This window comes from Astatotilapia calliptera, chromosome 16 (genome assembly GCF_964374335.1).
Source record: "Astatotilapia calliptera chromosome 16, fAstCal68.1, whole genome shotgun sequence".
Taxonomy (NCBI): domain Eukaryota; kingdom Metazoa; phylum Chordata; class Actinopteri; order Cichliformes; family Cichlidae; genus Astatotilapia; species Astatotilapia calliptera.
In genome coordinates this window covers 3,611,524-3,634,198 of record NC_137437.1, presented here as the reverse complement: position 1 = coordinate 3,634,198, position 22,675 = coordinate 3,611,524, and the positions used below count along the sequence as shown (strand labels likewise).

Below are 22,675 nucleotides of genomic sequence, written 5' to 3'. Positions count from 1 at the left end.
TAAAGAACAATATATGATTACAAAGCTCTAAAGGGTTTGAAGCTCCAGCAACACTTCTGGTATGAAAAACAGTTTTACTTGATCAACATGGTACTTAAAAAAAAACAAGACAAAACAAAAAACCCACCAAAAATCATGTTGATCAAATAATACACTATTATTTGTGGAGCTTCAGCCTATTTAGACCCTTGTTCATCTCTGCCACACCAGAAGTAGCTGAAGTAGTGCAAGAAGTCTCCATTTTGTTTCCACCAGCTGATAACCACCCAGCTCTACCATCCAAATATGTTCACATCTGGTTTTAAAAAACACAGAAATGCTAATTGTGAGGCTTGAAAATTGTAGCTTACAAAACCTGTGGGTGAGTTCACTGTGGCTTTGTCCATCGTTTAAATACAGTCCATGGGAAAGAGAACAAAATGTGGGTTATATGCAGGTGCTCGGCTTTTTGAAGCCATCTTAGAAAAACAAGTACGAGACTGGTGATATAATTTTTTGTGACCAGAAGACTCAACGGGGAGAACTTTAGATGTGGAAAAGGGAAAGAAAGAATTTAAGCTAAGCAGCACGAGAGGAGTCAAAGAATATTACATCCAAGTAAAAAAAAAATAAATGTAAACATTAGGAAAATTAATAACTAATTTAAATACACTTTACATTATGACGATATCGACATGATTTTTAAAAAATGTTAAGAGTACCAAAACGGTGGAACCAAAATGCAGCCTAAGTTAATGTTAGGGAGAACGTAACAACAGTCAGAAAATAAAAATGTTTCCAGACGGACAGACGAGCGGACAGGTACCGAGAGTGGCACACAGATTTGTGTGTCCCTCTCCCCCCACACCAAACCTAAGTAGGCCTGCTCAGTCCGGTCCAGCCCAGTCCACATGACAAATGGCTCTCCTGATGGAGGCTGACAAGCTCAGTAATTAAGGCCCACTATAATTGCACTGGGCAGAATCAAACGACTGGCAGCACAGCTCTGGTGACTGGCTGGTTCTCTTGGGGGATGATGGGAAAAGAGGAAGGCACAGAAAGATGGATGGATGTAGAGTGAGAAATAAATATGCAAGAAGAAGAATATAAAGGCAACGTAAAGAAAACAAGGAAATCCATTTCTATTTCTTGCCCATAGTTTCTTCATTTAAAACGATTACTGTTTCAAATGAATTACAGCAAACTGGTTTCTCAGTGACTTTAATCACATTTAGGTCCCTGCTGTCAAAGCCTTCCAGAAATATACAGCGACACTTCTATTAGTTATACCGGAAGCCCTGAGACCAGCAAGGTCACTGTGGGGTAATTATTTAGACTAGAACTTCCAACTTGGGCAGAACAACAATGAAGCCAAATATTGACGACCGTCCAGAGTGTGTGGGTGAACCAGTAGAGCTGTCTTTAATGGTCGCTTAGGGACCGACCAACTTCTGTCTCAATATACAAAAAATATACTGCAGAGCAAAACAAACTGGGAAATTATTGGGATTATTAAAAAGAACATAAAGTACAGTACATTCAGTTATCTTCAAATCAAAATTCTCTAGTTTCCCTTTTCACCTCCTTACAAAAGAAACTAGTTCCTGAGTTTAGTTTCAATAAATAAACCTGGAACCATTCAGTTAAAAGTGCTGTCTAAAAATTGGAATTTGAGCATAATTCATACTTAAGGTAAGTGACATTAATAGCTTGAACTGCCAACTAGAACAATGAGACTGAATGGCAGCTCACAAGCTGCTAGTCCATCCCCCAGCAAGCCAGTCACCATGAACGTCTACACCAGTGAATGTGCAAAGGTCCTCATGATTATAGTTAACAAAAAAAACAACATGAAGCACTATCAGAATTCATTTCAGCATACAGAGCAATGCTGTAGAAGTATTCACCTATTTAACCCTCATTCCCTCCAAAAAACCCTCCCAGAAAACACACACACTTTTCACCTCCTCTCCCTCCATCCCTCCTCTTAAACTCCTCCCCCTCCAGTTGAACCTCTTTCTCTGCTCCATGCAGAGTCTTTGTGCTCCAAAACCTCCTAATCCCCTAAAACTGCTGTTAAACAGCCGTTCGCCTGCCCTCCTCTCTCACACACACACACACACACACACACACACACACACACACACACACACACACACACACACACACACACACACACACACACACACACACACACACACACACACACACACACACACACACACACACACACACACACACACACACACACACACACAACCGCAGCTCCATTGAGACACTAGAAAGCCAGCTGGGATTACATGGCTGGAAAGACCAGAGTGAGATCTGTTTGGATAGCACCCTCTCTCCTCTCTCTGTGTCACACACACAGAAAACCTGACGTATGTTGGATGTCAGTGTATGGATGGTAGAGTCTGTCTTCTCAGGAGATTCCCCTAAAATCCCCAGACTTCCAAGTAATCTTCTGGCTGAGCAGATGTAAGAAACGTGTTTCTCTGATGCTTTTATTTCTTTTTAGTTTAAAAATCCAACCTTAATGGCACAATAGAATACTTTACTCTTTAGTGACATCATTCTATTTATTTTCTACTAAGGCACACAGCGATAGTAGAAAAAAGATGATTTAGCCTCTTAAAGGATTAAAAATTAACCAAGCTACTTGATTTGCTCGTAGGAAACACACCTTGGACAAAGCCTCGAGCCCTTGACGTCATGAGAGGCACTAGACTGATCTTGCTGCCTTTGACAGCTTCGAAGACAAAAACAAGATCTGTGATCCCTCACAATCATCTGCTGTCTTGAAAGCAACTTTGGTGCATCAAGGCGACAATAAGACAGAATGAGTCTGCAACCAGTTTGTGACTGAATGTCTCAATCTGTTTGTGATTCATATGAATTACTTAGATTAAGAATCCAGCTACAAATTCATAGAACTGAAACAGAAATTCAGAAATTCCTCCAGCAATAGTCAGGTAGTTGGTGCGGGACAGCCATTTAACTGCAAAATGGCACAGGTGCTTCACAACTTTGCTTTTAAATAGGAATATGACCACAATACAAACAGTGGACAACCAAGTGAGATTGGACCTCATTGCTCCAAAGAGACCTCATGAGTGCAGACTCACACAGATTGCCAACATGTTGCACTCAATCTGTCTGCGTTTATAAGCTAGATGACAATTACTCACAAATCTAAAACTAAGCGTGACTGCAGTCAGCCAAGCAAGACCATTATTGTTTGTGACAGGTTGCCTCCTAACTGTGAACTGCCTTGCAATCTGGGCAACCAGTTGGTTGAGCAGGCAGCACCCTCAGCTACTTGCTGTCGGTCTGTCCCCCCCGTGATTGCATTGATAGTTGTGATCATGTGGCAGCTACCAATTCTAGTTGCAAGGAGGTTGCTGTCCTAATTTTACTCTAGTGTGGCTCTAGAGTGCCACTCGCACCGAGACAGACACCCCCTTACTTGACATGACTGACAGTAACCATGGACTATACGAAAAAAATAAATACAAAGACTTCCCCAATGTTGATGTGCAGGCCAGCATTAGCTACAGGTTATATTTCTGCTACACAACACACAGACGTCTAATGAAGTAACAAACATCATGGCAATCAATCATGGCTTAAAAACCAACAGTTTTACATACTGCATCTTCAAACGTATGCACACCATAAGTGATGATTGTTAAAGGGAAATCGCAACAGAGACAACAGAAGCCTTTAAAAATCTACATTTGTAGAAATTGTAATGGATCACAGTTTCTAAATTACCGCTAACCTTTTTTATTAGGAGTGTTTGGGACAACAAAAGCCAGATTTACCATGACAAGGGATTAATACAACTGCAGGTCTCTATGAAATAGGCTTTGATTGACATTTTAATCTCACAAGGAACAGCTAGATAGCAGCTGTGTTTTAATTACATACATTTTATCAACCTGCCCCATGGCATTGCCACTCAAAAACCTCCACAGACATCATAAATCGTCACATATAGTCTAAGAAACTGTATAGCGACCAGTATTAGCATTGTGCAATCTCTTAACAAAAATAGCTCTTATTATGTGGATTGCTTGAATATTTGAGGTTAAAGCTCCCCTTACAATTAAAGGCATGAGGAGAAATCTTCCGGAGAACATATAGCACTTCCTCAAGAGGCCTCTGTGTGCCTGGACAAGTGTGAGTGGAGAGGCATGCCTGGCATACAGGGAATGCCAGGGTGTCACTGTGGGAAGCCTGCTGTCTGCGTACACACAAGCATTTTTCTTTCCTAGAAACCATCCTTAAAGCAAGCAGAGGGATGGTGCAGAGCATCCTTAGACAAACACATATGGCTTCTACAAAACCAATGGGCCTCTAATAGGGGATATGGGTGGAGGCTATTTGTTGGGAGGTTTAAAAAAAAAAAAAAGACTGGTGTGTCCCGGGCTTTAGCCAGGGGAGTTGAGCCTTCACTGACCTCTGGGGTGGAACAAAAAAAGCCACGTTGATTAAGAGTGTCATTTTATTCAGGAGGCGAATCAAAAGAAACAAGCTTGTTAATATGGAAAACCAATTAAGAGGCAGAGTGCTCAAGAATCTGTGGGAGGAAGGGTGAGAGAGGGGGAGAGGGAGCAGTGCACTCTCTCCCAAAGACACACATTGTTGAAATTAATTCAAAATCCCCAGTTTAGAGTTTATGACAGAAAATCAGAGTTTAAGCAGGAAAAAGACACACACACACACACACACACACACACACACTCAACACATGTGTGCTGAGCGTGTGTGAGGCCAAGGCGATGTTTAGAAGAATGGAAGGATGTCACGCTTTGTTTTTCTGCCTGTTGATTCTGAATGTGACCAATTAGTGAAGCAGAGAGACACAGAGTGTGGGAGTGGAGGAGGAGGTGGTGGAGATGGAGGTGGAGGCGGAGGGGGGGCTCCAATCTCTTTCACCGTGAGAGTCTGTGGCCAAGCTCTGAGTAGAGCAGGATGAAAGAAAAAAAATGGGGCAGGGTACAACATAATGAACATAATGACAAACAAAAGAACTTTTCAGTCATTTGTGGTCGCTTTCCTCTGACCCCCCCCAACTCAGTCCGGCAACTCTGTGCTAAAAAAGGCCGCAATAAAGAAAAAAATAAGAATCTATGCAAATCTCTTTAAAATCTCCTCATTGATAATTTCAAAAAGACATGACGACTTTTAAACTCATTCACAGATATAAGCGTTTGTAATTTAATGAGAAAATCTGGTGATTCACTAAAATGCCAAAGTCTCTTTGTTACTGCAGAGTAATAATGCAGAGTCATGAGGATAAGATGCCAGACCATTGTTTTCTCAATCTGGATACTTAAAGTCTCCAAATGAGGCTGCTGGAGGATATCACCCTTTCTTATCACTGTTATGACACGGACACTCGCCAAAGAAACAAAGGAAAGGTTGTGTTTACTTAAACGCAACACAACCTTTTGGCAAATCAGACGAAAAGAGGAAAACACCAATGTGTTAGTCACGTCCCTGTTTGCTGCTCTCAGCTGCAGTTCATCGACTCTTGCTGAGGTCTATTTTTAGTAGTGGATTAATACATATTTGCTGCTCTAGTAAATAGCTCCTGCGTTGGGAATTCAGTGTATGACTTTGGTAATGAATGAAACCCATCTCTGAGCCGAGTCGTATGAGCGGTGAACATGTGCAGACTTGATCGCTAAATGAGCTCCTTTTCACAGCTTCTATCTGCTATGACATTAAAATTTGCAAATGTTTGTGTGCTCTTGATAATAAAGGAACATACCTTCCAATGACTAATGAAACAATGAATGAAGCATAAAAAAATAGTTTTTTCAAACACTATTACGATTGACACAGACTGAAAATGTCATTTTTAGCATCATAATCTGTTTCTCTAACAGACACTGACAAACCAAATGCTGCTTTACTTGTTTATTTAAGTTTATTCAAGCCTATAATCTATGCTTTATGCCTTATTCTACGTTAAACCTTCAATTTGTATTCAAACACGAAAATACATAATTTAAAAACGTGGCAAGCAGCTCAGTTCAGCGCTGACATTTTAGGTGGCCTGTTGATGGACTGTATGCTTTCTTCTACTCAATTTTAAGTCTATTACAAACATTGTGGTTTAGTCAAATATACCACTATTGAACACAATCCAGAGTTTTAACAAAATATTAATGGGTGCTGAAATGATTTTGTAGCTTCCAGCTTCAAGAACACATTCTGAGTTTATCATATATCTGCAGCAGCAGAATCTATCGGCGAGCAGGAGAGCTGCGTGCATTTCCACAGATGGCACAGGAGTGGTAGCTTTTTTTGATTATTATTAGAGATACTTGACACAGAAACAGGACTGATCCAAGTCAAAGAGCAATGCTGTCACACAGAGTCACAGTTTATGCATCCTATTCTGTGTGCATGTAGCTCTGGATGTGTGCATGTACCTGCTGCAGGTCAGCCAGGGAGTATAGGTGGATGTGCTGTAGGAGGTATTCCCGGGGGAAAATCCTGTTGAAAGAACAACAACAAAAAACCATTTGTCCGTCACTTTCTATACAAACAGTTTATCAGGTTTAAACAGTGATGCTGATACTCCAACTCTTCTCTTTTGACCACGGAAAAAAGAGAAAATCTGGATTTAAAAAATGTTTGCTTTGTGATGAATCTCACAAAGATCATCCCACAGCAAGGTAGAGCCTGATGTTGTTTACACCGTGCATGAGAGATTTATGATACTTACATGCTACAATATACAAAACTGAGACGGGGTACCGGCGATTATACTGCTGACCCTTCAAAGTATTTAATATTAGTCATGTAGCATTTTGATGAATTATAAGATGCATGAATAAAACACACAGTATGCTTTGCACTGGAGACACTTAGAATCCTGCAGCATCATAAAAAAGCCACTGCCATGACATTAACCAACTATTGTTTATGTCATGGCAACAATTACTAGCATTACTGCACACAAACTGAATTCAAGTTAAATCTTAAACTGGCTTCTAATAAAACCATGCGAGGGAGTTTTACTGCAATACACTCAGTCATCTAAGTGTATAAATAAGAACAGAATGATCAAGCTCTGTGGGCCCATTATGAGCACATTTAATGTTTAACCACCAGCCATTCAGTGCAGTGATTGCTAAACAAAGTAATAATATTAATCTAGAGGCAAAAGCTTTCTCATTTCCTTCAGTAGTGTTTGACGAAACAGACGGCAGAGGTGTGGTGTGTGTGTGTGTGTGTGTGTGTGTGTGTGTGTGTGTGTGTGTGTGTGTGTGTGTGTGTGTGTGTGTGTGTGTGTGTGTTTGGTCCAACAATTTATTTTGGTTTGTTTTAGTTTAAAGTTGCTGGATGAGGAAATGTGAAATCTTTAAGATTAGAATTAGGTTGTGTTTAGTGAGAACATAAGACATTTAGCTGCAATGTTCAAGGTTACTGTGGGGGGCTACAGAGGGATTATGCCAACAAATGTCCTCACGAATCAGGAAAAACACACGAGTGTGCTATGAGGCCTCCTCTCAGACCTCTAAGAAGGATGGCACCACCTTAAATCATGTCTAAAGCTGTGCTGAGTGTCATTAAAACATAAGGTTGAGTGCATGGGTGAAGTAGACGCCTCATGGTGATAGGCACCACTGATAAACTGCTCTGTTTGGAACATTACCAATGGTTACCACATCAGCATTCATAGAAACGCGCTCTCTCTCTCTCACACACACACACACACACACACACACACACACACACACACACACACACACACACACACACACACACACTGATTGTGTCGTCCATGTGCGGATGAACACACCCTCAAAGTGTGTGCTGATCTTGATAAAAAGACTTGAGAACTAATATGTTTTAGATTAGCAAGAGCACACACCAATTCATGTACACATATGTACACACATGCCAACAACTGACAGTATTTGTGCAAGACCTGATAGGATCTAATTCTATATTTTATTTCGATATCCTCTGGGCTATTTCCACTCCGACTGACACACCTTTTATTAAATTCTGTTATCCCTCAGTGATTATTATTGTGTACTGAAGGTGGGTCTGACCTGAGTAGGTCTGTGTACAGATGTAGGAAGAAGTTGTGCAAACGAGTATGTTCCTATGTGTAAGTAGTGGACAAACCAACAAATTACAACATGGAGCAAACAAAGCAGCATCTCGAGGCAAAAACAAGCTTATCTTTTAAACCTCTGGATGTCTTTTTATGTTGACAAAGTGTCAGGGAAGTGCTGATACAACTTACGTGAAGCTTTACATTTTTGTCCATCACACAGCCTCCTGAGTTACTAACGCAAGAACAGCAACCTGCACGTAACTCCATGACATCCCCACTGAAGTCAGGAAGGACATCACAATGTTGTATGTACAGACGGGAATTAAAGCACTTCTCAGACAAGCGTACTATCGATATGTTGATACGATAATGCCAGGCATTAGGATACAGAGATTCTATGTTACTTGATACAATGAAGGAAAATTATCTGTGTAACCAAAGATAAGCATAAGCTTTCACCTGTGGTCTGCATTTTACCCCTGTGAGTTTCTTCTTCTTCACCACAACTTGTTTAACTTTACATCACTCTTCACTGATAAGTGGCAGCACAAGGAATCATGAAATAGTGACTGGAACATCAAATCTATATGTGTTCTGCCATTTTGAGTTTATTTCAATGATTAACATATTTTAAGAGCAAACAATACCATTAGTTTTCCTAATCGTGTACAGACATTGGAAAAAGAACACACTGTCATGTCCACATGCAGTCCTGTGGAAAAAGTAAGCACACCCTTACTGCTTGCATACTTTATACTTTTATGACTGTTTATGTCTAAATTTTATCTACCATGTTTGTTATATATACATTTTTCTTATGTTTTTTATGGTATTGTTTACGTGTTACTGTAAGGTGACCTTGAGGGTCTGAAAGGCGCCTATAAATAAAATGTATTATTATCAAAAGAATACGTAGCAGCCAAGTGGTGCTAATCAAATGCATTTCATTAACTGATCATCAGAAAGTGTGATGATCTCTATAAAAGTAGTTTTGGCAGTTTGCCGGTCTGGAGCATTCAAGTGTGTTCAATCCCACAATCTTCTCAGGAGTGGACGTCCTAACAAATTCACCCCAGGGTAAGATCAGGCAACGCTCAGAGAAAATACAAAAGCAAGCTACATCTCAGAATTAATAAAATTAATTCTATTCAGTTTTATTAATATACTGTGCCAAATCATAACAGCAGTCGGAAGTCACTTTATGTTAGTAAACCACAGACCCTATAACAATACAGCAAAACCCAACAATCAGATCCCCCCCATGAGCAAGTACATGGTGACAGTGGTAAGGAAAAAAAACCCTTTTAATAGGAAGAAACTTCTGGCAGAGCAAGAAGGGAGGGGCAGACATGACCAACAATTTAAAAAAAAGACTGTTTGGAAGGGTTGCCAGAAGAGAGCTGCTCTCGGAAAGCTTTGCTTTGGATCGCAAACTTGCATCTGAAGAGATGAAAGCAAAGTGGAGATGTTTGCTCATAATGCACAGCACATTTAGTGAAAATCAAACACAGCATATGAGCACAAACAACTCATACCAACTGTCAAGTACTGTGGTGAAGGGGTGATGATTTGGGCTTGTTTTGAAGCCACAGGACCTGGGCACCTTGCAGTCATGGATTCCACCATGAATACCTCTGTATACCAACGTAGTCTAGAGCAGCGGTCCCCAACCCCCGGGCCTCAGACCGGTACCGGTCCGTGAGTCGTTTGGTAAGTAGTTGAGGCTCAGGTGTGAAATGTATGGTTTTCAGGGTTTTTATCGGTTTTCAGCGTTATTTTGTTATCGTTTTTATCGTTAACTCTGTTTTCCTGGGTCTTTTCACGTGTGTTATTAATAAATCTTCTTTTTTCGGTACCGGTACTAGTTGTATTTTGTTGTATTTATCCGCGACACCTTAATTAAAGGCCGGTCCGTAAAATTATTGTCGGGCATAAACCGGTCGGTGGCACAAAAAAGGTTGGGGACCGCTGGTCTAGAGTCAAATGTGAGGCCATCTGTCTGACAGTTAAAGCTTGGCCAAACTGGGTCCTACAACAAGACAATAATCCAAAGCACAGACGCAAATCTTCAACAGAATCTCAGAAATAAAAAAATTTAAAAAAAATACAAATTGAAGAGTCCCAGTGGTCCAGTCAAAGTCCTTAGTTAGATCTTTACCTGACTTAAATGCTGTGTTGGGCTCTTAAGAGGATTGTGCATAAACAAATGAACCGGCAACTCAATATACTCAAGGCAACGCTATAAAGAGGAAATTAAGTGGGCCAAAGATTCTGGACTTCTTTAAGTTGCTTGAAGACGTTTCACCTCTCATCCGAGAAGCTTCTTCAGTTCTAAGGTCAAATGGTGGAGAGTCCCAGATATAAACCTAGTGGGAGTATCCCCCCACAGAGGGACAAAAGGACCCCCTGGTGATCCTCTAATTGCCTGAGCCAAGGTGTGAAACTGGGTGTGGGTCCCAATCAGCCAGAGTTTCGGGTGTGTTCATTGTGAAACCTGGCCCCACCTTATCATGCGAATTCCTGAGGTCAGATGGCCCAGGATGTGAGTGGGCGTTAAGGCGTCTGGGGAGGGAACTCAAAACTGGATTATAGATGGCAGAGAGTTGGGGTCGTAAACCATCGCCTCTGTTCAAAGATGGTCGCTCACAGTGGACATAGATGGCTTTTCTTTCCAAGCTCCTTTGACTACAATGACCTGGATGACTGAGAACCTTAACAGACATGGGCCAAAGATTCCTGTGCAAACCTCTCATAGTGTCCGAGAACCACTACACAGGGCCACAAACACAGCTTTGAGGGCCCCGTGTGGTTCCTTGTGTGATTGTGTTTCCATAGCATATCTCTTCAGATCCCCTGAAATAAACTAATGACTACGGAAAGGTTTTAGCGCCATGGCCCTCATCAATCCTGCAGTGTTTGGAAGTGACGGGGCACTGGCCGGCACAAGCTAATGGGACAGAAGTAAACACAGAGCGCCACGATGCTGCTCGGCTTGACTACTACGGCATGACTGAAATGCTTTTTTTTTTTTTTTTTTTTGGAAGTTGAGTTTGTGATCCCGATTTCCTATTTTAAAATGTTAGAAACAGATTTATATGAATGTTAGGCTTACATTGCATTATGGTGACTGTAGCATCCATCAAATCTAGTTTCTGATCTAAATAATCAGCTAGGAAACTATAAGAAAACGCAGACTTGGGTTGATCACTATTTAAATTGCCCTATTAAAATATAAGTCATATTACAATTTCCTCTTGATTTTAAATGCAAAACTATTTATAGCTCACTTAATCAATGATCTGAATGCATATTTCAGTGTTTTTCTGCCCACTAACCAACTGATGAATCATGCATTTCATCTCCACATGTAAATATTTTTATAGACTTTCATCTTATTTGTTGCCAACATTAAAGTATGACAAATCTATGTGCTGCTTCTCCATTAGGAATGCTCTGTTAGTGAACCAGACCGGGGCAAGGAGCATCCATCACTGCACAGACAAGGCTTTCAGTGTGTGATCCCACTCACATAAACAGTCGTCCCCCCTGACCATCACACACATCGACATATACACACACAGACACATGTCTTTAATGTATAAACAGTCTATACACACACAAAGGAATGCATGCAGATAAAAGTTATGATAATATATACATATGGACTCAGACACACACATATGAGCATGTGCACGTCACGCAAGGAGAAAATAACAGTCAGTCAAAGCATTATTAAGGTTTCTGATGTGGAACATTTATTTTTAAATAATCTCTGCATATTCATCTGAGCAGAGCTTCCTTAAAGGATCGTGTTTTGTCTCATGTTTTCCTCCTTCCTTTACATTTAGCCATATAACTTGATAAGCTTCTCGGTTAGTTCAAACAACTTAGCTCTTTCCTCCATAAACATGACATTTGACCACCTCCCCAGTTCTCATAATGATGAGTTTTGACAACTCAGGATATATTACATTAGAGTAGTTTCCAGGCTTTTCCGGGGAGAGACCACCCTCACTAACTTCTGATTCACAGCCAGTCATTTTTTTCTATAAGCTGGCCTTAAAAATGACAGAAACCACTCAGTTCAGAAAAAGGCTTCAAGGCTTTCTCTTAGTCGGCTTTCAAGGGGTGAAGAGTTAAGGCTGGGTCGGGGTATCGGCTTGTACTTGCATTTAAGAGACATTACATGAATTTAATTTTCTTGCAAAATTCTTCAGGTCAATCAGCACGAGACATTTCAATTTGTAAAATATTTGCGTACCTCCTCATTACTGCTCACATAAAGTAAATAACTGCTGGGCTACAGAAATGCATCTCAGTCCCACAGTGTTCATACCTTCGTCTGAGGTCCTCAGCAACGGTTGCTCGGCAGCTGAACAGGTAGGCCCGCAGTGACTGGAGCTGCTGACGGAGACGCAGGACTGTGCTCAGAGGCTCACAGTGTTCATACAGACAGGGGTTAAGCTGCTGGATGTCCAGCAGTGGCTCTTCATACACAAACTCCAGGAACTCCTTGGCCTGTTTGGACACCTGGAAAAGTTTACATTAAAATGACTGCATCAAAGACCACTGACATATGAGGGATAATCCTGAGCTCAGACTTTAATGCTTGACAAGATAGAACAAGATAAAACCTGGGTGGCTAATTTTATTTACCCCCCGCCCAGAGCTACAGTAGCCATTTTCTGCTTTTTCTATTAATTGCTAATAATGTGGGGGGCTGGAGTCAGTAAAAGAAGTATGGTTGGCTAGTTGAAAAATAATCCCATATTGAACACAAATCTAAGACCACGCTTTCTGGCAGTAGCTTAATATTTAGCGTACAGATGTGATAGGATAAATTTTTCTCCAGTACTTACTGGAAACCTGCAGATCTTTAACAGTAGTCTATAAGCTATACTATACTATAAGCTAAAACATGACAAGGCTTTTTAAGCCCCAAAGCCCCTCCTCTAATGATTCTGCATTAAAAATTTGTTTTTTCTTTCATATTTCTGTGTGTATGCTTTCATACCTTGTGCTTGCTGGTGTCCCAGTTGTGCAGCAGGCGTGCTGGGATGAGGAAAGAGTTGTCCTGATGGCAGCTTTGGCAGTAGTACCAGCCACTATAGTAACAAACCTTCGCCTTTCCTCTGGACAGACCAATGGGACGCTGACAACCTGAGGAGGAAGTCATTGATGAGTATATGTGTGCCTTCAAATTTGGTACTTTAGTGTGTCTGAATGCTATCAGGACAACTCAAAGTCACACAATTTGCTTTTCAGTCCCAAAACATTTTAATCCAAAAGTGTTTTTTTATTGTCTCTGACTCACATATCATCAAATTGCAGCTTCACTAAAGAGATCCATATCTGTAGCTGTATTTGTTATCATGGGCTAATTAGTATTGCACACACTTGGTGTTAAAAGTGCACTGAAGCAGACAAAGACGAGCCCTGAGAGAGAGCACAAAGGCTGTAATGCAAATTGGTTGGTGTTAATATGTATCGGTTTATTGCCCCACACTAAATGCCATGCTAATCCAGCCAAGTAAACCTGTAGATAATAAACAAGATAGCCTCTATTTGACAAGATGCTCTGACCCCGATAAGGTAATCCATTGGATCAGGAAACACAGATAATCAAACTTAAATTATCACCTTGCAGGTTTTATACCTCTGACAACCAGGCAGGCTTATATCCATGCCTGTTCACTCATAGTATATGTAGTGAATACCTTGAAAGCAATTAATGGGTGAGGACCAAAGATCAGTGTCACTCGGTTTAACCAAATGTGAAATATGGTCACAATCTCTTATCCATCCCTGAATTATGGTTACATAATGGTCAAATGTTTTTCTTGCAAAATAATAAATAATATGATGTCACAGTGAAGTGGACCTTAGACACAGTTCATGAACTTGTCGTTCCTTTTTTATGTTTTTTATTCTGACATTTTGATGTTGTGATGTTTTGAGGTTGTGTTATCTTGACAAACCAAAGCCACTCTGAAGACAACAGCTGCCTGCGAGTGATCGCAGACCTGGCCCTCGGCTTCAAACCAATCGTTCAAAAGGCATCCAGATCAGAAGCTGATTGCACACCGTCATTATAACTTGGGTCGTGCTGTGGTCCACAACCACCGTTTTCTTTAGTGTGACTAGGGCATAACAAAGTGGGTGTGTGTGTGTAGCTGTGTGTGTGGACAGACATTGTAGGGTGGGGCTAGCAAAACTGAAATAGTTGTTCATGCAAAGTTCATGCAGTGCCTGTGTTTGGAGGTACGCAAATAAACAAGCTCTTGAGCCAGACTTTCACTCTTTCACTCATTACACAACCGTTTGTCACATTTTGAATAAACACTGCGAGCAGCTTCCAGAGAGACTGCCTCCATATTTATGCCACAGTGGGTATAATGGGTGCTTTTTATCATGCTTTCCAGTGACTTTTCAAAACAAGTATAAAGCCACTGATGGTGTTCACAAATGTGTGTGGAATGATGATGAAAACTTCTTCTCTGTATGTTTGCTCAGCTTTGTAAAAACTTCATACACACTAGTTTGGTTCCTGTGCCTTTTACTGCTTTTAATAGAAGAATTTCATCTTGAAACGTTTAATACATTTGGTATTTTAAACTATATTTACGTTGTAGTGAAATATCTTTAAGCGTATCCACAGAGCCTAATGTAGTATGCACTACAGCAACAATATCCCTCTTGTTTTTGGCTGAGGGAGCCTGTGCTGATCTCCACTGCAACACAGAAACTCCTGAAACCACACATGCATTCTTCAGAAAGATGATCCTGATAGTTCCCATTTAGTGCATCTTCTATCCAAAATCTTCACCTCACTGATTTGAGGTAATCCCTAGATAACAGAATCCTGGTTCTCCCAGTAGCCACAACACAGCAGACTCCATTTACAAGGAGCTCTGCAGACCTAAAAGACCAACAGATTCTCTGCTCTATTCAGCCTGTTAGCTTCCACACTCTGCTTTGTCTTCCAGGCTCTTTAAAGTTCATTCTTCACCCAAACACCCGGCCCTGCTCTCTGATCACGCGCACCCAAACAGTTGAGCGCTGAAGCAGTTCAACAGGTGTCTCTTATCGCACCATCTTAGCGGACACAGAGCCTGGAGGAAAACAGCAAATGAGGAGAGGCACAGAAGAAAAGATCCTGAAGATTGTTATCTAGGAAAACACAGGCTTAGGAAGCTACGGAAAAAAGAAAAGGAAAAACAGTGGAAGAGGGACATGTGTCAGCGTGTTTGTCAGCTCTGCTTTAACACAAGAAGCGCAGGCTGAATGAGAGGAAAACAGGAAAACAAAGACATAATAAGTAAAAAGCTATTGAGAGATGAGAGGAAAGAAGGGACTGCGTGAAAGAGAAGAGTAAGATCAAACAAGCGCAGATGATGGCAGACAATAAAGACAACTATCACAGACAATAATCTGAAAAAAGGCAGACAATGGTTCAATCAGCATTCAGAGCTGAGCTCCTTCTTTATCTAACCAAAATAAAAAACATATTAATTTGGGAGCTTCACTCACAAAAAGAATGGAAAACCAGGCCCAGCTAGTACTCCACTAGAAGCTTTGATTCTGAGATCAAAATAATCTTTTTTTTAAAATATATTTTACTATTCAGTTCATTTATTGCTTAAGTTTTCTTCTCCCTACCTTTAAGCCAGCTTTCTTCTGATTGGCTATTATTTAAAGAGCAAGTCAGAGAAGAGGACATCCACTCTCTCTGACATCACACAGAGCCAAACATAAAAAAACAAAACCGTCTGAAACCCAGTGTTTAGAGCAAGTCTGAGACCTGGGTTATTGCTCAGTGGGATTAATTACACATATGCCGACCTCAATATTTAAAAATTCTTGCCATATGTAATATGTAAGTGTATATATGACAGATAAGAAGAATAATGCGGCCTGACGGTAGGTGGAAAGTTCTAACATTTTCAAATTCTTAATTTTTTTATGCTTTGAATGTGATGAAATGCTAAACTTTGTCACTGTGAATCAAAGAGATTAGTAACGGATAAAAGAGAATCGTGAACAACTCTGTACAACGCTGTATCCTGTGGGACGATGTACCAAAGCTCACAAAGATCTGAACTACGGAAGAAAAGCTTCCTATAAGTGAGCCTATAAGCGAGTGGCCAGTGCAGTCCCTGGATGTCAATCCTTTTGCCTTTAATTAAAAATGTGAGTAAACCTTACAAAGTGATTTTCCATCTGTCACATGTATGACCTCAACATGAGTCAAAGCACCGTCAGACGTGATTTGCCTGTCTTACTTCCTGTCCGCTGTGTCTCTAATTCATATCTCTAATTCTAAATCAGCATCCATTTTTAAGAATTTATAAAGTTTAAACAATGTGCATTTGTTTTTCTTTAATCAAAACCACTGTGCAAGGATACAATCCTCGACAAAAGACAACGATAAAGTCTTATCTTACTGAAGGGCCAACAATTGAATACATATGTGTAACTCACTTCTAGTTAGGCTTATTACAGCAATGAGCTCATGCTGCTGTTTTGGTCAATGCTCTTTCCAAAAAACCACAATCCGCTGGTTGGCAGCCAGCAGGCTGAGGGGATGGTTAACAATCAGAGAAACACTATGTCACTTCGAGGAAACGGCTGACCACCAGATCAGCTTTCTGGCCAACTGTGGTCTCAAATTTGGTGTGCTGCTGTTGGGACCAGAGGAACAAAGACAGATATGTATGTAGCCTGAAAACATTTGCAAACCGAATAACAACCTTTAACCTAACCTCAAATTCTATATCATGAGTAAAAGAAGAGAACACACCCACGCTGACTGGTCACACGGTGGCGAAAGGACCTCTACAGCAGCGGGGGCACTCTGTAGTGTCCTTTGCTCAATAAAACAAAAAGCAAAGTCAACAGCAAAGGCAATGTGGACTACAGAAGATGACAAATATCAAATAACACCATCCGTATAAATCTGATGCTGATCTGTGCCTCTTCCAAACCTCGAAACTGCAGCAAGACAACTGCAAAACATACACACTGCAGGAATTCTTACCAAAGAGCAGAGAGATCAAAGTAAGGACAGGTGGCACTTCTGTGTTCTGGGAGCAATGAGAAATATGTATGCTTTACGTCACATTACTCACTCAAACTAAGGTTGGACTTTTAGGAAGTTGTGTTTTTAAGAATATTTACTGTCATAAAAAGTAAATCAAGTCTAAGCAAGTATTTATATATAGATATACCTGCGATTCTTATCCAAGCCAATACAAAGTGGACACTTAGTGAATGTAAAGTATAGACACTGTGGGTTTAGAAGTATATATCATGTAAATAAACTGTAATAACACACTAGTGACTATACATAAATATGTAAGGACTTTATAAAAGTAATTATATAAATTACAATTTCAATACATAGAAATAGCAGCACTATTTCATCCTTGACAGTCAACTCATTCTCCCATTAGGCACTTTTGTCAGCAGTTTCAGTGGGCAGATTGGAGCATGATTGTGGTCAATATCTTTAACAAGGATGCATATTTTCATCACTGTGAAGCATCTAAATCCAGGCCGAACGAATACCACCCAGCGGCACAACTGCAGCTTCTTTTTATAGCTACTGTTTGTGTGTGTTTGAAGTGTTTGTACATTACAAAGCTGCAAAATCTCAGCTAATTTCCACCCAAACTACAAAGTACATTTGTACTTTTTGGTTATTATGAAGAAGAAAGAAGGGTGATCCCAAACAAACTGTCCACCTAGGATGGTTATGTGGAAGAGTTTCATGTAGACATGGGCGATAACAGTTTGAAAGACTTTACAACCATCCAACCGGTGTAGGTAAGTGTGTTTCTATTTCACTTAGAAATAGAAATTTGTTAAAATACCTGCAGCGAGTGTATGTGTTAAAAACCTGCAACTTTTGTTGCCTGCAGGACACAAGAAAAAGTTCAACCCCACCACACCCAAACCATTTTATCCATCCTTAATGGAAAAAAGCATTTAGTGAAATAAAGGTCCGCATGACTCCATCTGCAAACTTGTTTGTTTACTTTCTCTACATTAATAGCGTTCATCCAGCTTAGTTTCACTCTATATTTTTCCTCTGGCAGTGGCTCTATGCCCACCAGCCGGGTCCGGCTCACAGTTTGAGAACCAGGTGGTGTAGCTAGCAGGTGGCAGATGAAAAGACACTAATTATGCTTATTTTAACTGAAGTATTAAAAAACAAAATCTCTAGTGGAATAACTGATTACTTAGTAAAAAATAAAATTCATATTGATTTGAGGTTTTAATTAGCCTCTCTAGCATGGGGATTTGCATCTTTCCTCTCTTGTATTATTACAAATTTAATCCATTTATAGGTGCTGTTGAACAAAATAGGCAATAGGCGAAACAACAGTCTGGGCTCATAGCAGGGGTGTAGCCAATTAGTGGCCCCCTCCGACCCACCCCGCACAACCTATACTCACAGAAACAGAGTTGCATCCACTAACTTTTATAAGTTCAACAAATACCGTTGTTTCAGATGCATTTAACATCACAGCCACCCATTTATACTGAATTTATCTTATAGGTCTATTAAAAATAAACAAAAAAAATGACATTGGCAAATATTCTATATTTTATTATTTGAAGGTACAAGAAAAAAATCATAATCATGTGAAAAAGAAAGTGAAATCATGTGAAAAAGGCTGTTGCTGATGATTTACATTTACTTACCAACTTAATTCCTATGGAAGTAGAAATTGTGCACACCTCTAATAAAAGCAGAGGTTTTATTAGTTTGCTGATTTGGCATTCAGGCATACAAGTGTGTGTTAACCCACAATTTTCCCAGGAGTAGAAGCAAATTCACCCCATGTTCAGACCGTGCAATGCTCAGAGAAACTGGAAAAAAACCCCCAACAGATACTAACTGAGGCCTGTAGAGTCTAAGATGTATGTTAAAGTTCATGACAGCATAATAAGACCAAAAGACCAAACAAGTATGGCTTGTTTGGAAGAGTTGCCAGGAGGAAGCCTCTTCTCTCTAAAAAAAAAAAAAAAGAAAAGAAAAAGAAAGGAAGAGCATGGCAGCACCGCTTAGGCTTGCAAAGTTACATCTGAACAAACCACTTCTGGAACAATGCCCTTTGGAAAGATGAGACCAAAGTTTGACCATAATGCACAGCACAATATCTGGTAAAAACCAAACAAAGCATAGCATCACAAAAACCTCATTGGACAGATGTGAGGTAATCTGCCTGACAGCTACAGCCTGGCCCAAACTGGGTCATCAAAGAGGCCAATGATCCCATGCGCATTACCAAATCTAAAAGCAATTCAAAAGTCCCTCCACAATAATGTGAGAGACTGATAAGATCATACAAAAAACTATTAAGCATATTATGCTAGACGTTACATTTCTCAGCTGTTTAGCCTATTTCTTTTCCACAATAGCAGAAATACTGTAATCCTCTCAAAGGCTACTTTTAAAAAAATGTCCAGAGTAACTATTAATAGTTTCAGCTGCTAACTACTTCCTTCATTATCAGCAGAGCAACAACCTCGTTTTATTCGCGTCTCTGATCTTTTATGCGTCTTTTTGGGATGCAGAGAATGAGAGACAGAGGGAAAGATGAATGGGAATTCAAACATAGCTCAAAGGTCTACCGATTGTACTGCGGCTCTCTGTAGTGAGAGAGGGTCACTTTGACCTGCTAGCAGTGAGAGAGAGAGAGAGGAAGAGACACAGAGCTACAGAGAGAGCGAGAGAGAGAGCGATGACATCAGGGAAAAAAGGGGGCTCATGCTTTCATCTGCCCGCCAGTGGTTCAAACAACCACACCTCTGACAGGACACCCGTGTGTGTGTGTGTGTGTGTGTGTGTGTGTGTGTGTGTGTGTGTGTTATGTACATGTGTGAATTAAAACTCAAAAGACGAGAGAAGCCTGAGCTTTGATGTGTCCCATTCACACCAACCAAACACTCCAATGAAAATGTGGACAAATGGAGAGTACTATGAGTAAGATGGCGTGTGTGTGTGCGTGTATGAGAGAGAGAGAGAGCGCAAGAGAGAGAAACTGTTTGTCTTTTGATGTGAACCCACCTCCTACTTCCTCACTTCTCTCATATCTACTGATTCCCACTTCACCCAAAGCCCCCCTGTCCCACAGATTCACATGGTCTGTGGGGGCCTGAGAATGTGCTCCAGCGCAAAAACAGGGGTCATCTAACCTGAGAGCACACTCTGCACAATGTGTGTGTGCGTCTGCACACTCATGCGTGTGCGGCGAGGGGTTATGGGGTGATGGAGAGTCACAGCCTTCAAACGAACACTAACCATTTCCTTCAAAAGGAATCTAAAATGCAGCAGTTCCCATATGTAATTAGCTGAATATATTTTACATTTTAAACAACGATTCACTCGATATGTTTATAAGGAAGCAGCCTGCATATGCAAAGAGAAGACTTGAAACAAGTTCAAAGGGAAAACGGTGAAAGCTGAGGTAGCATACCGAACATGAGGTACTTATTACCGTCTTGTAGTCGCACGCTAAACGATTCTCCAAACCTACTTTCAGCTAAAAATGTAAAGGTCAATGTCTTTTGAAAAGATGGAGGTTTGATGCACATTTGCACAGCGGATGGCTGGATTCATTAATAAATAAATTTTCTATTTGCACCTAAAGTGCAAATGCATGCATCCAATTGTTGTCTGCTTTTGATCCATATATACAAGTATCATCTGAAGATACTATGAGCAAGTGCTTAGCCACAGTGAAAAGGAAGAACTTGCTAACAGGGTGTTTGACAGAAGATGGATGGACGAATGAATGGACAAATACTGTTTTGAGTGAAAGAGTGACGCTGCCAGGAAGAAGCTTGATAATGAGGACCCACACTTGAAACCACCAGCTGATGAACTGTGTTCCTTGTTATTGTCTTATCGCTTTCCTTGTTTTCCCTTGACAGCGTCATATCTAATAAAACAAGTCAAACTTAAAATGTAAACAAAAGAGGCCCAGAGTATAAGATCTTTGGTGACGTCTGATCATGTGCCAGGGGAACAACTTCGCTGGATGTCTGCTGGAGCAGTGAGCAGCTTTCTTCTCAAAGCTATACCACTATTTGGAGTTTGATGGTGATGGAGAGTGTTGGAAATCTATCCAGCTCACGCCAACGTTTGTTGATTTGTAACTTTCTATCCTCTGCTGCTTCTCTTCAATGTGGCGTCCACAGGGTTCAGTTTTACGCCCCCCTTGGATCTATCTTCAGGAAACATGGGATTTCTTTCCATTGTTATGCCAATGAGTCCCAGATTTATTTTCCTCTTAAAAAGATAAATGGTTTAACAGCAGACTCCCTGTTCAGATGTCTTGGTGAAATAAAGGTCTGGGTGGCTTTGATGAGCAAAAAATAGAAGTGAGGATTTTCGGTGACACTTCTGAGACACTACTATGGATCTTGGTTCTTTGGCGCAGTACGTTCAACTGAACATTACTAATCTGGGAGTTAAAATTGATGCGGATCTTAAACTTGAAAGCCAGGTCAGGGCTGTTGTAAGATGTAGCCTTTTTCATTTGAGGCAGTTAGCCAAAATAAAACCTATTTTATCAAGGCTGCTTTTTGACACGGTAATCCATGCCTTTGTTACATCTAGGCTGGATTACTGTAACGCACTTTATTGGGGTGTTAGTGATGTGTCCATTAGGCATCTGCAGGTTGTGCAAAATGCTGCAGAGCGTCTTTTAACTGGCACAAAAAAGTCTGAGCACATTATCCCCATTTTATTTCACTCCACCGGCTACCTGTACATTTTAGGATAATTTTGAAGTTATTTTATTTGTTTTTAAATCTCTTAATGACTCTACTTTTTCCTAATTCTCTATTTTTAACATGTTTGATTTTATTTTCTGTTTATGGTATTTGTATATGTACAGCACTGTGTGAACTAGGGCTGGGCCATATCACACCATTCACAGTAATACCGGTATAATGTTGGGCAACGATAAGAAAATGAAATATTGCGATAGAATATGGGTAAAACGCGCACGCGCAGTGCCTTTGTTTACATACGCACATGGCGGAAAAAGCATGGCGGCGACGGAGAATAAGAAGGGCGAAAGTGGATCGTTGAATGAAACGGATGAACCAGAACTGGTTTGCTGCAACTTCAGTGGTGTGGAACTGGTTTAGCTTTCGTCCCTCAGATACACAACAAAGCACATTTTTGGTAGCGCATGCTAGCGGGCCGTCGTTATTACCGTGTTGTTTGGAAAATACGGCACACTTAAAATCAATCCTTTGATTTTTCTGAAAATCAACAGAGCCCCTTATAATCCCGTGTGCCTTATGTATGAATTCTGGTTGTGTTTACTGACCTCGAAACGATTTTATGTACACGGCACTCGAAAATCTGTCAAATGTTTCAGTATGACTTTGCTAAGCTACGAAGCCGCACCGCTTGATGGATTGTCGGAGCATTACAGCTATCGTAGGCGGAGCCTCGTGGAGTGATACGTACTGTGCTTCAACATAATATTACCGTATTGTGTGTGCTTAACCTCTTTTTAAGTTTTGTGGATATTCTACATGGTCATGCTGAGGATATGTCGGCCAATTTCCACTGGAAATGCCTTT

General features: G+C 40.5%; 1 protein-coding gene across 1 annotated transcript in view; it reads right to left on the bottom strand.

The window, feature by feature from the left end:
* plekhm3 (pleckstrin homology domain containing, family M, member 3) overlaps positions 1 to 22,675 on the bottom strand; it is a 44,285-nt gene that overhangs the window by 5,619 nt on the left and 15,991 nt on the right. Inside the window, exons 4-6 of the mRNA XM_026144670.2 lie at positions 13,080 to 13,225; positions 12,402 to 12,595; positions 6,426 to 6,489 (exon numbers count right to left, since the gene is read on the bottom strand). Coding sequence (XP_026000455.2) covers positions 6,426 to 6,489; positions 12,402 to 12,595; positions 13,080 to 13,225 — 404 coding nt within the window. The remainder of the gene's footprint in view (positions 1 to 6,425; positions 6,490 to 12,401; positions 12,596 to 13,079; positions 13,226 to 22,675) is intronic.